Source organism: Daphnia pulicaria, chromosome 6 (genome assembly GCF_021234035.1).
Source record: "Daphnia pulicaria isolate SC F1-1A chromosome 6, SC_F0-13Bv2, whole genome shotgun sequence".
NCBI lineage: Eukaryota > Metazoa > Arthropoda > Branchiopoda > Diplostraca > Daphniidae > Daphnia > Daphnia pulicaria.
The window spans coordinates 547242-560691 of NC_060918.1; the positions used below are offsets into that span (position 1 = coordinate 547242).

Consider the following 13450-nt stretch of genomic DNA (forward strand, 5'->3'; position numbering starts at 1 on the left):
CCCCCCAAAATATCCTGTTTGTAGAATTGCAAATGGTTCTCGTCTGCTGGCTGAGCTGTTGACAATTTCTTCACATCGCGAGAGTTCGCATTTCAATAACAAAAGCTCGTACGTAAGAAGCTATAAAGTTTCAAGTTTTAAAAAAGCTGTCGATTCAGCAATTGACCAGAATGCGCGTCACAACGTGTTTTTCAAAAAATATTTCAACAGAATTAATGATTTCTTCTCAACTTTTACTGTATTTAGAATACAACACAATACGGACAGAATGCAAATTCAAAAGTAGAGGGCCAATTAATGAGAGGACTCAATACTACATACCGATCACATCATCATACAACGTTGAATTTCCAGGCCAAGTGTTAAGAACAAACTATCAAAGACAAAACAGTTGGTCCGTATACATTACACCATTATTTAATTTTTTTTTTTTTAGATTTTTGACTTTTTTGTTGTTTTTTTTTGTTTGTTTTTGCTATGGACATTATTTATATTAATCACTGAAGATCGTTTAATGATGATCGTTTTGAATAGGATCGTATTTGTGAGCCTCGTTGTATCGTCGGTGCCATTCGGCGTTGTATTCGTTGATGTTTTCTCCGCGATGGGCGGCGTTCTTGCCGCTGATGACCATCAGGAAAGAGCCGAAGATGGCAGCTCCGGCAACGATCAAATTCACCTTGATCCGGAAGTGGCTGCGAGCGTTCTCAATCATTGCGTTCCTGTTAGGTGCCAATAATGAAAGCAAATTGATTGATTTAATTAACCTATCCAGTATTAATTATAGGTATAGTGAACTTACGAGACGAGAGAAGGAACTTCGGAGGTCTTCTTGAACTGGCCACTCCAGACGAGCAATCGCTGCTCAAAGGGGCTGACTTTGTGGGCAATTTGACCTTAATAATTCACACACAAATGCATAAGCACCGGCTCAACATTTAAATCGTGAATTAAAAGAACTTACCAAGTTGGGAGACGGGCGAAATGTATCGGGCAGAGTCGGACATGAGGCGCTTAGCAACAATGCTTGTCTTGGTGAGTTGAGATGCCATTTTGATGATGGAACTGAACGTTTTAAAATTTGTTAAAAATATTATTTCACTTTTGATTTACAATTGTACTATTTGATCTATTCAGTTTGTCGTCGGAAGAGGAGAAAGTTCAAACAATACCTTTTTTTTTGAAAAAACGTTGGGAAATAACTTTCAAAAAAGAGAGTTTGAAGATGCAATAGAATTGCTTTGCTTTTGAGCTGGTTGGAGCTGAGAGACGGTTTGATTCGAATGAGCGAAGGGGCCGTCTTTTTATACGCCGAGTCGGTCCCATGTTGAGAATAGAGGTGGAAACGGGTGGATGGGGAGGGGGCCGCCACATGGATAGGCGAAGAAGGAAGCAAAACAGAAAGTCCCAAACATGGGAGGCGTTCCACAACAACAATAAGGGACTCGACTAAAAAACTTCAATGGTAAATAGACGAACGAAGGGAGAGAGGTGGTAGATTGGTCACGTACGCCATTCTCTGCCATGTGCTTTGCCATGAAAACACATTGACATTATCTAACTCTTATTTTTCTTCTCTCCTACGTAATAGCAATACTATACTCGACGAGTGTCTACGTGTCCGGCCACATATCTAATAGATGCGTGCGGAACCTTGTCGGAAGATAGCTAGCACAACAAACGGATAGACTGACGACCGTTGTGTCATCAGAAATATAGGTTGCCTGAGATAAGCGTTCGATTTGTTTGTCAACGACAGATCGAGGACGAAACTCTCAACCTCGGAAGTGGACGGCACTTGGAAATTTTATTTCAAGGCCCACAATTGTAAACTTAAAACATTTTTATATAAAAATAGAATATCAAAACTGTGTGAAGGCCCTTTGAATTTAAAGAAATATTTAACTTTGTCCTTTAAGTAACATTCTTTCCTCGTATAGAAATAATTCATGAGTACAGCGCGGATGGGCACGTGGGTATCAGCAGGGTATAACCAACCGTTGGACCCTTCAAATAAAACACGGAGGGGTGGAATCGAATTAAAAAGTAGGCCTAGGTGCTGCGCACTAACCTACACAACCACCCGCATTGTGTGTGAGTGAGAGAGATCGATAACCTTTCCGTCTGACCTACATAAACTACGTTTTATATTATAGGCTCATTGTCTGGATGTACTAGAGACGGCCTACCTTTGTCCGTCATGTCGTCCCGTCAAGTGAAAAATAGAAACGAGTTACCGCTGGAATCTCCTACCAGATAATTTCAGGTATTAGAATTAATAGTCTCGAGAGCTAATTAATTATTCCCAAAGTGTACTTCATTTGCATATCCGAGAAAAATCAATTCTAAAATAAGTTGGGGAAATCCATTTTTCTTTGCCCTTCGTTCATCTTATTATCAAGTTCTACAACCGGATCGAAGAACATTTGAGTAACCAAAATTGTTGTTGTTGTTTTGAAAACCACGCGAAAACCTGTTTCTGTTTACATCCAACAGTTCGCCGAATCGCTGAAAGCCGCCGAGGGCTCTTTCGTTACACACGTGTAGCGTGCATGTGATGGGCAACTGCGCAGTATTTTGCCGGCACGACGAACTCAACGAACCTCCCGGGAGAGCAACAGCGCGCAGAAAAACCACCGACTAGAATTATCAAAATGCACATGGCAACCGAAATTGTTATCACCATTTACGGCACGTTGATTCTTAAATTTGTTTATAAAAGAAGAAGAATTCGATGTGAATAATCTGAGAACAAAAACAAAATAGCCGATGAAGGACAAACGGTACGTGGCCTCGACCAGATGAAGAAGAAGGGAGTCGTCAGCGTGAGTGTTTTGTTTGTATACAAATTCACCGTGCCCAGCAGTACATTTATAATGGCTCCAATAGGAAACCAGTTTTTCAGATGGCCTACGTGCCGCTCAGAACGTTCGCCCAGCAACAGAGAGAAAGATACACGCCGTACAGTGCGTCGCGGTTGCTGCTGGCCTTATCGAAGACCGAAACAACAACTCACAGCACCCAGACTGACTGAATGTTTTCAATTTCTCTCTTCCCACCGGCATTCATCAGTTCGTTCCCTCTTTGCTCCACTTTTCTACACATTGGGCAGAGAAAAAAAGCTCATGCTCTTTCGGGAAGCCGAAACATTGTCACTCTTGTACAACCGCCGATAAGAGTCAACATCTGTTGGTGGGTTGGGGATGTCTATAGGGGGGAAATTCTATAGGCCTCCAGCTGAGGGTATTTTTGAAATGTGTAAAAGTCATTTTCCAACCACGACCTACTTCTTTTTTTTCGTTGTGCACTGGGAAGAAGAAGAAGCCGAGCTATACAGCAAAGGAGAAAATAGAATGTAGAGGGTTGCTTGAACTGCTGCAGACGGCCTAAATCACGAACTCATTATATTTGTCTCTCCCCCCTACCATTTCTTTTGCCAAGGGAAACTTTTTGAAGGAGCTATAGGAAAACAAACTGGCAGAGACCTCGAGGTCTTTCAACCTGTCCTTTGACACGCGTTCCTCATCTTGACATGTTTCTCCTAGTAACAGCAGTTCAACTATAGCCGGACAGGCTACTATATCAGAATACCAACAACTCTACACAGTTGGCAAGGTAGATCGCTCCTATACAAACAAACAAATAACTCTGATTTTCCTTTTCTTCCTTTTTTTTAAAAAATGTGAATCAAAAGATAAGAAAATGGTCTCCCTTAAAGCGGCTGTGATATTTATTTACTCTTGTAATCTTATTTTAAATAAATAATCTGCCGGGTGTATATGTGTAACGGGCGGCACAGGATATTCCATTTGTTTCCACGGTTCTCACAGTGTGTGTATCCAAGTACGTGTTGTTTGTAAACACAACTTTGAACCCCCCAGCACCAATCACGCGATAATATGCATGCGTGTAGAGTCCCCATCATTTAAGGATTTCTGTAACGTAATAAAAATATATTGCCATTAGATTTGAGGTTATTTAAATGTTTTATTCTACGATGACGCATATGAATATCAAATGGAACAAAAAAAGGAGGGGCTGTGTTCTGTTTGCCAGTTGTTGTTGTTGTTTTCGTTTGGGGTTTCGTTCCCAGTTTCACCTGGGGACGACGCGCGGTTTCAGGTTTTCCCGTACGCAGCTGCGCTCAGACGTGCGTGTCAAACTTATTTTGGAGACAGCTCAGCTTTATAAGGTGACTCTCGAGTTTGTGTGTATCTCCTACCAAATTTGTTATTCAAAATAAATAACGTTTCCGTCGGGATTCTTCATTTCAACCCCAAATCAAATTTGACTTTCCCTCGACGCAGATGAACGACGCACTAAATAAATAATAAAAATAATAACAAGGCACTTTGTTTTGTTCAGTTTTTTTCAGTTTTATTATTGGGTTTTGTCATTTTCTATGTACAAATTAATTATTCAAAAAGGTTTCGGTCGGGATTCCCCCCCCCCCCCTTGAACGCCAATAACCAAAATTGATGTAACAATGTACAACCCCAAAATAATGCGGAATAATTGAATTAAATAAACGTAGTTGACCCGAAATGTTCACCAATAAGAAATAAAGGACCGGCTCTCGTGCGGTCCATTATGGCGCAGTCGCGTGACTGGTTCAAAAACTAAAACCTTCGACACTGCCATAAATGACCACCGCACCAACATCCCCTCCCCTACAATTTGTCGTGAATAGAATAGTATATTTTTTATAAAACCAAAGTGAATAACAGAGAAACGACTACATCTGCCCGATTACATCACACAGTATACGACTAAACAAAAGTTATTTAACCACAGCAGTGAAAGTCACGTTTTTTTATTCACGTGCGTCGTAGTAGTATAGATACAATAGACTCCCGGACCTGCCGGATTTTACGTCTACTGCTTCTGCTATAAACACATTTCTTGTTGATGATGGCGTCCTAAAAAAATCGCCTAAGGCGGTCTGGGGGGGGGGGATACAAAATATAGTCGGTTACCACATAATACATACAACGCAACTGCGCAGCAGTCTCAGCAACATTTAGTTGTTGTTGTTGTTGTTGTTGACGGTGTGTGGGGTGATGGTGGTGTACGTGGTTGGCCCAGCACTGCCCAGCCCTGCACGTCTAGAGTGTCGGTGACTTTCTTATATGTGCACTCACTGTACAAATCCTCCAGTATCTGTACATTTGCCTGGAGGGCGAATTCAGGTGTGCGTGAACAACACATTATCCAAACAGGATGCTAATGATAGACGAATAGGCGGTGGCGAAACGAGTTTTCTTATTGGGCTGATATTTTTCTTTTGCTAAAAAGTTTTGATTTTTTAAGGAACCGTTGACTTTATTCGCCGTAGATGCGCATCTCATTAATTTTGGTTTGGTTTCTTATTTATCAACCTGAACGTTCGATTAGCAACGAACGAATGAAGAAGTATGCGTGTGGCTTTTTTCACGGACAAATGACCGGTGTATATCTGGTCTAATATAACACACCCAAGAAAGAGACAAATTATTTTCTGTTTAATTTTCTACGGTAGTTGCTAGGCCAACTCTCGACCAGACGTAAAGGAAGCGGTTTGACAACCACTCCCAATATAATCATGTCAATCTCGTTTTTATATGTGGGGGGTATAGAGAGACGCGGGAGAAATAAAAAAAAAAAATAAAAACTTGTTTACGTTCGTTGGGTATAAAATGTACATAATCAAACGTCTGTTTGGCTCATGTGAGTTGTATAGTGCTGGCGGCTGAAATTCCAAACGGACGACGGGATATGTAAATGCGTTGCCAAATCCGCCAACTGTTATTACATCATCGACAACGGATGAAAACATTAAACATTTACTCGATAAGATGTTATCGGCTGAAATAGTTGTCATCTTGATAATGATTTTGTAATTTTCTAGAGTGCGTCAAAGTGTTGTGCTTCAAACCACGTAGGCTGTATACAAAATAAAGTAGCAACTCATGCGTGAACTTGAACTTTCAACTGTTTATTTCAGATAATACGAAATCTTTCCTTGGAACAAAAAATTTAAAGAGTCAAATGAGAGGACTCTCTAGTCTACGAAATAATACCACAACACAAATCGTTCATTAAACACTATTTAAAAAATAATTGGCAGAAGCAAATGAAGAACAAATTTGAGCGGCTAAAATTCTAGGCTGGAATGGGGGGGGGGGGGCTATATAGCGATACACTATCACCAGTCACGACATCTAACAGTCAATTCATTGTCAACGTCCTCTTTTTTACAATTTCCGCTTGTTTATAAAAAATTTTTCCGCGTTATTAACCGCGTTAATAATAATATCAATTTAATGGGTGGGGTCGAACTTATGAGCCTCGTTGTATCGTCGGTGCCATTCGGCGTTGTAGTCGTTGATGTTTTCACCGCGATGGGCGGCATTCTTGCCGCTGATGACCATGGCGAACGAGCCCACCACGGCGATTCCGGCGATGATTAGATTGACACGAATCCGGTAGTGATTGCGGGCCCTTTCCATCGTGTCGCGTCTAATTTAAATTTCACGAGAAATTAACGGCGTGAAAACGTGATAATAATTCAATGATAGTAGTACACTTACGAGACGAGAGATGGAACATCTGTGATCTTTTTGAATTGCCCGCTCCACACCAGCAATCGCTGCTCGAACGGACTGACTTTGTGACTGATTTGACCTATATGATTTGACATCAATTCAATTCTATTTCTCCTGTAATTTTAAATGACTTAATTAAAAATCACTTACTTAGAGCTGAGACCGGTGAAATGTATCTGGAAGATTCGCTGCCAGATGCTGACGACATCAGACGCTTGGCAACAATACTTTTCATCATTTTATTGGACGCCATTATTATTATTCTGAATTTTTTTAAAAAACCAGGAAAAATCAAAATTTAAAACCCAATCAACTTAAATGTATTACGTATATTCTGCTGAGAATCTAGATGGGAGATGGCACGTATAAACTGTTAGTTGCGCTGGTGAGGAATTGTTTGATTTGAAAAAGCCAAGCGCCCCGGCTTTTTATACCGTGCGCTTGACCAGAGTGTCGTGTTGCATTGGAGAACCTCGCCAAAGTTGAATATGGCTATGTTGGTGAGAGGTGAGGACAACAACAACAGTTTGACTTTGTCTGTCTGTCTCTGTGCTGTGTGTTTCCTACGACGACAAATAATGCGCAAATAATTCCGGGGGAAATAGCAACATGGCGGGATTGTTTTGCTCGATAGCTTTTTTTGGCACACTTGTATTCTTTTTGGCCATTACTAACCGGGCAATATAGACGACAACTTGGACACGTAGACTGGTTAACTGCGCATCCGTTTGTGGGTTGCAAACCCAAACAAAAAACAAACAAATTTCAGCCAAATCGCAAAAACAATTTCTGACGGTCGTCTAACATTTTTATGATCAAATCTGTCAGCCAGATGACAACCTTACCATGTGATGACGTCTTTTTATATTCTTGTGGAAACGCACAAAATATGTCTATAAACCCAGTGACCCTTAAAAAATATTATCTGATCCTTGGGAATATAAGCTTTGGATGGAAAATGTTGGCGGATAATTTGGTTGCCAAGTGAGGGGATAGCGGATCAGTTGCAGATTAATGCCTTGAGGTCATTTGCTATTACGCGCATACCTTGGACTGTGAGTTTCTAGCGTGTACAAAAATCAGCGGCGGTGACCTAGAGACTGAGCTGAATATCAAACATCTCAATGCGCAACACATTAATCAGCCAAAACGTCAGACCGATATGTGCGCTTTTAGCGTGAATGAAATCAATACACTCCCGTGCAGAGAACAAGGGCGTGAAGGTTGGCATTAAATGAGAATGATGAACAATTTAATTAAACAGACTATACACACAGCCGGTAGCGACAAGAAATTTGTCGACAGGCGGTGATGTAAAAAATTAATAATAACTCTGATTATAAAAGGTGAAAGCTGCGCATTGTTATATTATATTCGGTTTGTTCTTGTTACTGGCAATTGAAAGTAGGCCATCAGAATTGATATAGAAGAGTTCAATAACCTTATAGAATTTTCATTCAATTAGTTGACTTTGAAAAAATATATAACTTTCTAAACCTGTTGTCCTTATAGCTTTCTTCCGACTGAATTAGTAGATTTGTTTTTTAAATTTGCAGACCTACTATTCAAATTTTGCGGTTGGAAATTTAATGGAGCGGGAAATCGTTAAGAAAAAGGAACTTTTTGAGAACCTTTTCAGTTTTAAAAATAAATGTCGCCCATTATTATGCGGATGTAATAAGCGGTTGTCGTGAGTGACATTCATTTGAGGAAGATAAGTTTCTAGTCAGCAAATTTTGTCGACGAATATCTTCCACATGGGATAGAAGTCACGACGTCACTCAGAGAAATCGACCTCAATCTTTTGACCATTGACCAATGTGCGTGTACAAATGCGATTTTATGCCAATTGCTCAATCATTTTCAAACCCGGCGGCCTTCTATACGCAAACATCACCAGATCAAATATAGACACTGCTGGAGAATCCAAATTCAAAACATTCAAAAATCGCTCAAGGAGAAATGATATGCGAAATCATTTGAAAATGGTGCAACCAATAGCCGACCAAGTACATAATCTAAAGCCCATTATATTCGTAGTTGTGCGTGCGCTTCAGCACGTATAGTTAGAACGATTATTTCCCGGCCAGCTGGGCACGCACCTGACGTACAGCAGGTACGTACAGTAGTATTTGCTGAGGGAAAATAGATTTCACGAACGGCCCAGCAGCGGTACCGCGATAGAGCTGCTGTATTTACTCGACTAGATCAAACAAATTTTCTAACCAATTCCAACCAGATTTTCTATATTAAAAGCGCTGCTGAACAGATGCGCATCCGCAATTACCGGAACCGTATCAAGCTGTAGCAATAAGGAATCGATCGATTACTATCAGCGATATGGCAACGAGTATAAATTGACGGGTCGTTTGATGTAGAGGCCCATATTATATCTCCTGTCCAGCTCCAAAATGAAATTCTTCGCGATCCTAGTCCTGATTTTCGTGTGCCTCGCTGTCGCTGCGGTAAGATAGAAATTAAATTGCTAAAATATGTTGAATTGAATTCATTTATAAATTATTTGACGGAATATAACAGGAGGCCCAGACGACGAAAAAGCCCAAACCGACGACTGCGCCCAAGCCGACTGCTGGACCTAAGCCATCTGCTAAGCCTAAACCGACTGCTGGACCTAAGCCAACAGCTAAGCCCAAGCCAACGGCTGCTCCAGCAAATGCTCAAACCAACTGCTGGACCTAAACCCACCGCTAAACCCAAGCCAACGGCTGGACCCAAGCCAACGGCTAAGCCAAAACCAACTGCTGGACCCAAGCCAACAGCTAAGCCCAAGCCAACGGCTGCTCCTAAGTGGTAGCCAGATCTACCAGCTACATCAAAAACATGTTGGTGGGCTGATATAATTGAATCAGGAAAGTTTTATTTTAATATAAGTTGTTGCTGGTCGTCAGTTTTGATGAGCGCGTCGAAAGGAATAATTTAAACGTGTTGATGGCTTATGAGTATGATCTAATAATTTCAAATTTAACATTTTTTCAACGCGGGAAAAATTTTAATCTTCAATCGCGGGTAACTCGTTTTCGTTCACGGAATTTTAGCGTTTCCTACCGCAGTCATTAAGGTGGTGCAATAATAATGTCTGTGATTAATATGAACATTTTCATTGGTCATACGTTTGTTTGGTTCTTATAGCCACCAAAGAACAGTTTGCCCCAGGTTCGTCCGCTTTAAAACTATGTTCATTGTGCTTTTAATTGCAATTTTCAAGTTATGACCTTGTGAGCATTGATTGCAATTGAACGAACTGCCAGTTTCTTTGATTTATGTGAAAATCGAATGCATAGAAGTCTTTCCATGCAGTTAATAGCTGCGGCACTAATGCCACTCGTTTTAGGTTGATTCTTTTAGTTGATATTCTGATAATGAAATCAGTGAAAATTAGGAACAGGATAACTATTATTTGTTGTTCTGAATACCGTCTTGATAAGCCATATCTGTTGGGCATGTCAAGCCAGCAATCAGATTCTTTCAGATTCCTCTGATAATAGCTTTTTGCTATTATAGCAGACTCAATCATGAAGACAGATAATAGTTATCTCACATTAAATTATTAAGAAAATATGAGATTACATATCATCACTCAGTAGAAAGTGGGTTGACAAACACACTCCAATTAATCCCGTTACGCAACACACTAGCTAGCACAGCCGGTGTTAAATTCAGACATTTGTCGATAGGATTACTTCCGGGCCGCCTAGTTCATTCTTCGAAAAACGTGTAATTGTCAGCCACTTCCTGGCAAAAGTTGCGGCGCCTTCGGAATTCCCAAACCAACGGCTGCTCCAGCAAATGCTCCAGCTTATACGGGGGGCAACGGTGCTTTTGGCCACTATAAGAAATCATAAGCTGTGACGTAATGGCAGCCCCGAGCAGCCCTCAAGAATAATTGAAGAGCTGATCGCCAGAAAAGGGCTAACAGAAATAATTGCAAACAACAACAAATTGGGCATGATTATTTACCTGTTTCATTAGTTGGAAATAATTACATTTCCTTTATTAATTGGGAAAAAAAGCCTAAAATAAAATGATTGCCCTAAAATGTGTGTTTTTATCATGAATTCATTATTTGATTATAGTAAATTCAGCTTAATTAATAGAACGTACGAATGCAATATGGTATATTTGCTGTCTATTTGAACAAATGTGATCGAATATCTAACTTTCCCAAAGCAAACAATTCAACTGAACATATGTTTCCTTTGGGAAGTCTGGGCGTTATTTTGGGGGTCTAACGCAGGCACGGTAATTCTCACGCAATATGCCAATCCAATAGTGTCTCTACCTGAAACTTGAATATCACACCACACAGAATAAAATGACCAAGAATATATTCCTAAATATTTCTAAATCCGATTCTTTTACATTTTGGAGGATGTGATGGTTTCAAATAAAAACGTGCCAGAATTTAATTCGATTTCCTTATAGATGAAGATTTACTCTTTCACGCGAAAAAGAAACGCGGATCACGTCGCCCTTCTGTATAATGTTTCTGAACTCGTCATCCCCATCACGCAGATCCCGCTGTCCGCATCACGGAATAACTCTCGCGAATTCCTGGAGCTGCTAGACGTTGGACGAGACTCAACTTCGTGAGCGAGAGGATCAAGCGGGAAAAGCGCGTAAGCCTCTTCACGAGAGCACCCAAAATCCGCCAAACCGCATTTCTGCACGTGCCTCCCAATCCAGCCCCCATCTATAAAACGGATCTATTTCAGTTTGATTATTCTTTAGAGTTTAAATTTAAACGCCATATTGATGAGACTGCGCAATTCAATCGAGTATATTTTTGTCTTTTCCTTGTAATAAACGATAGGCTACTACGCACCGAGCCCTCGTAAAGCGCTCGTGCGGGACGACGACGGCGTTTAAAAGAATTGAATCATCGTTTTAAAGGAGTCTATTAACCTTATTTTCTTCATCTTATTAATAGATGTATAGAGTGCTGCAACACACTGCTGTTGCTACAGTATATATAGGTAACTATGACAGATGAACATGCCCCAGCTACGAGACGACGTACACACACAGATACACACCGGAGTCGCTTTAAAATAGTGACGTTGACGCGTGACTAACCGGAGAAACACCAGTCAACCGAATATAGTGGCGGACGGAAATAGAAACGATATACAAGGTTTATAGATCATCGCCATTTATTTGATTTATTGCGTTGTATCTTATATACATCCAAGCGAACGAGTCCCTCCTCCCTTTCGCCAGCAAATCGATTTTCTTTTAAAAATCTTGAAAAAGATAACCAGAAATAAAACCGGAACAGGTGCGCAGCATCCGTGACCGCCTATGTACATTTCTTTATTTCGGTGGTGTGCGATATCGCAAAAACGTTTTCCTTGTAGTACAATGTACAATGTACAAGCGGAGGCGGAACAATAGAGCTCTGCTGAAGCCTAAAATACTGAAGCCCGCGTGACACGAGACTCACGTGATTGTGGCCTTATCCAAGATAGCGCTAAGAAAGTGCTAGTGCTACCACTAGCACTCAAAGGACAATCTTCTCTTTCATTCCTTTGGTCACATTTGATTTGAATGGGAGAAATGATTGCCAGCTTTTATATACGTCACGCGGGAGTCTTTTTTTTTTTTAATCACGAAGGGGTATAGGACTGCTGACATTTACATATTTCTATCCTTATTTTTTGTTTTCATGCGTCGACTGCTATAGCCATAACGACCTGCCTGCGGGAACAATAAAGTTGGAAATTTGTTTAGAAAAAGTTTCTTTGTGAATAGAAGCCTAACAACATTCGTGAACGTTATTCCCTCTTGGCTTCCAAGAGGTGGGGGTGTTATTGTTGTGGCGGGTTTCGGTCTAAAAGTAAAATTATTTGTGGGTTTCGTAAAGATTTTACTTTTAACTTGAGTGTGGTAGGGGAAAATAGTAAAACTTGATGGAGACGAATTATTTGATATTAAAATAATCCCGATCCATTCTGTGAATGTCGAGCGCGGGAAATTAAACTGCTTCTATTGGTTCAGAGCGGTTTGGAATTAGGGGAGGGGGTATATCGATATCTTAATCGTGAATAATTAGAAGATTAGTGTCGTCTGCTTGCACCATTTCCGAAATAAAATTACGAAAGTGTGGTCGTCTAACTGTTGTGGTCGCGTGTCTTTATGCAATAGCTAAAGACACATTCCATGCTGTTGAGCAGGTAAATAAAACCAAGATTACAAATAGAATGATTATGGGAGGATAAGAAGAGTTAAACCTGTCTCAAATGTGTGAAATGTTATTAGTTTCTGACTAGAACATAAATCTTGTAAGCCCCCTTGCGTATGCATTGCAGTTTGTTTGCACTATTTGACCTGTTTCTTTGTGCAGATTTAAGGCTTGAAACAGCCACCAAAAAATATGCAAGTTTTGCTTGTGCTGGACCTGGCATCAGCAACAATCTTAGTGTCATCGCTTGGGTATAATGAATTTCATTACTTTTATTAATCTGTGCATGCCTTGAGTCAATACAGTGTATTTACAGTGAAACCTCAAGTTCTCTTGTTTCTTAAAATTAAGGGTTTACCCACTCACATTCAACTTTTCCTGACTTGTCGTTTCTGCATAAAACTTTTTTGTAACCCTTTTTTAAATTTTTTATTTAGATAAACAGCATCCAGTTTGAAAGGAGAAACCAGGAGAAACTACCGATGTCGGCCGAGTATCTAGCTTCCCCTTTCTTTAAATCCCCCTGTTCACGTGTACACCCCATGCGAGTGTGGGTGTATTCACGAGACCCTTTTTCCGATCCCGCCTGCTTGGTGAATTCAACTATTCTTCGGATGGAGTGTCACTTGTGAATGCCTGGCCGTATTTCCCAGGCTTAAAGGTAGGA

The 13450-nt window shown here is 40.5% G+C and overlaps 2 protein-coding genes and 4 long non-coding RNA genes across 12 annotated transcripts; 4 read left to right on the plus strand and 2 right to left on the minus strand.

Annotated features, from left to right (window-relative positions):
• Window positions 1-219: 219 nt before the first annotated feature.
• On the minus strand, window positions 220-1286 carry LOC124343986 (UPF0389 protein GA21628-like). Its single transcript, XM_046797384.1, has 4 exons — window positions 1173-1286; window positions 965-1065; window positions 803-896; window positions 220-722 (listed from the first exon to the last, which is right to left on the minus strand). Exons 2-4 carry the CDS (start codon window positions 1050-1052, stop codon window positions 512-514), a joined length of 393 nt encoding a protein of 130 aa, XP_046653340.1. The 5' UTR covers window positions 1053-1065; window positions 1173-1286; the 3' UTR covers window positions 220-511.
• A 411-nt stretch (window positions 1287-1697) lies between these two features.
• LOC124343989 lies at window positions 1698-2556 on the plus strand. Of its 3 annotated transcripts, XR_006919486.1 has the most exons (4): window positions 1698-1827; window positions 1941-2094; window positions 2181-2430; window positions 2497-2531. It is a non-coding gene; the product is annotated as an uncharacterized LOC124343989 (long non-coding RNA). The 3 variants fall into 3 exon arrangements; XR_006919487.1 differs by having other exon boundaries at window positions 2157-2556; XR_006919485.1 differs by having other exon boundaries at window positions 2181-2556.
• A 13-nt stretch (window positions 2557-2569) lies between these two features.
• LOC124343987 lies at window positions 2570-3967 on the plus strand. The gene is made up of 2 exons (XR_006919484.1): window positions 2570-2825; window positions 2890-3967. It is a non-coding gene; the product is annotated as an uncharacterized LOC124343987 (long non-coding RNA).
• Window positions 3968-5958: 1991 nt separating this feature from the next.
• On the minus strand, window positions 5959-7012 carry LOC124344054 (UPF0389 protein GA21628-like). Of its 2 annotated transcripts, none has more exons than XM_046797448.1 (4): window positions 6916-7012; window positions 6735-6847; window positions 6570-6663; window positions 5959-6498 (listed from the first exon to the last, which is right to left on the minus strand). In XM_046797448.1, exons 2-4 carry the CDS (start codon window positions 6835-6837, stop codon window positions 6300-6302), a joined length of 396 nt encoding a protein of 131 aa, XP_046653404.1. In that variant the 5' UTR covers window positions 6838-6847; window positions 6916-7012; the 3' UTR covers window positions 5959-6299. The 2 variants fall into 2 exon arrangements, with proteins under 2 accessions (XP_046653404.1, XP_046653403.1); XM_046797447.1 differs by having other exon boundaries at window positions 6735-6849; window positions 6913-7008.
• Window positions 7013-7878: 866 nt separating this feature from the next.
• LOC124344398 lies at window positions 7879-9199 on the plus strand. 4 transcript variants are annotated; one of them, XR_006919725.1, is made up of 3 exons: window positions 8686-8700; window positions 8824-9049; window positions 9123-9199. It is a non-coding gene; the product is annotated as an uncharacterized LOC124344398 (long non-coding RNA). The 4 variants fall into 4 exon arrangements; XR_006919726.1 differs by having other exon boundaries at window positions 8841-9049; XR_006919727.1 differs by having other exon boundaries at window positions 8854-9049.
• A 3490-nt stretch (window positions 9200-12689) lies between these two features.
• On the plus strand, window positions 12690-13243 carry LOC124342284. The gene is made up of 3 exons (XR_006918753.1): window positions 12690-12775; window positions 12946-13034; window positions 13221-13243. It is a non-coding gene; the product is annotated as an uncharacterized LOC124342284 (long non-coding RNA).
• The last annotated feature ends 207 nt before the right edge of the window (window positions 13244-13450 follow it).

Coding starts and splice junctions, on each gene's coding strand:
- LOC124343986 (XM_046797384.1), bottom strand. CDS start 1,052: ATGGCATCTCAACTCACCAAGACAAGCATTGTTGCTAAGCGCCTCATG. Junction 897..964: donor TTCGCCCGTCTCCCAACTTG/GTAAGTTCTTTT, acceptor TGAATTATTAAG/GTCAAATTGCCCACAAAGTC. Junction 723..802: donor GAAGTTCCTTCTCTCGTCTC/GTAAGTTCACTA, acceptor GGCACCTAACAG/GAACGCAATGATTGAGAACG.
- LOC124344054 (XM_046797448.1), bottom strand. CDS start 6,837: ATGGCGTCCAATAAAATGATGAAAAGTATTGTTGCCAAGCGTCTGATG. Junction 6,664..6,734: donor TTCACCGGTCTCAGCTCTAA/GTAAGTGATTTT, acceptor CAAATCATATAG/GTCAAATCAGTCACAAAGTC. Junction 6,499..6,569: donor GATGTTCCATCTCTCGTCTC/GTAAGTGTACTA, acceptor AATTTAAATTAG/ACGCGACACGATGGAAAGGG.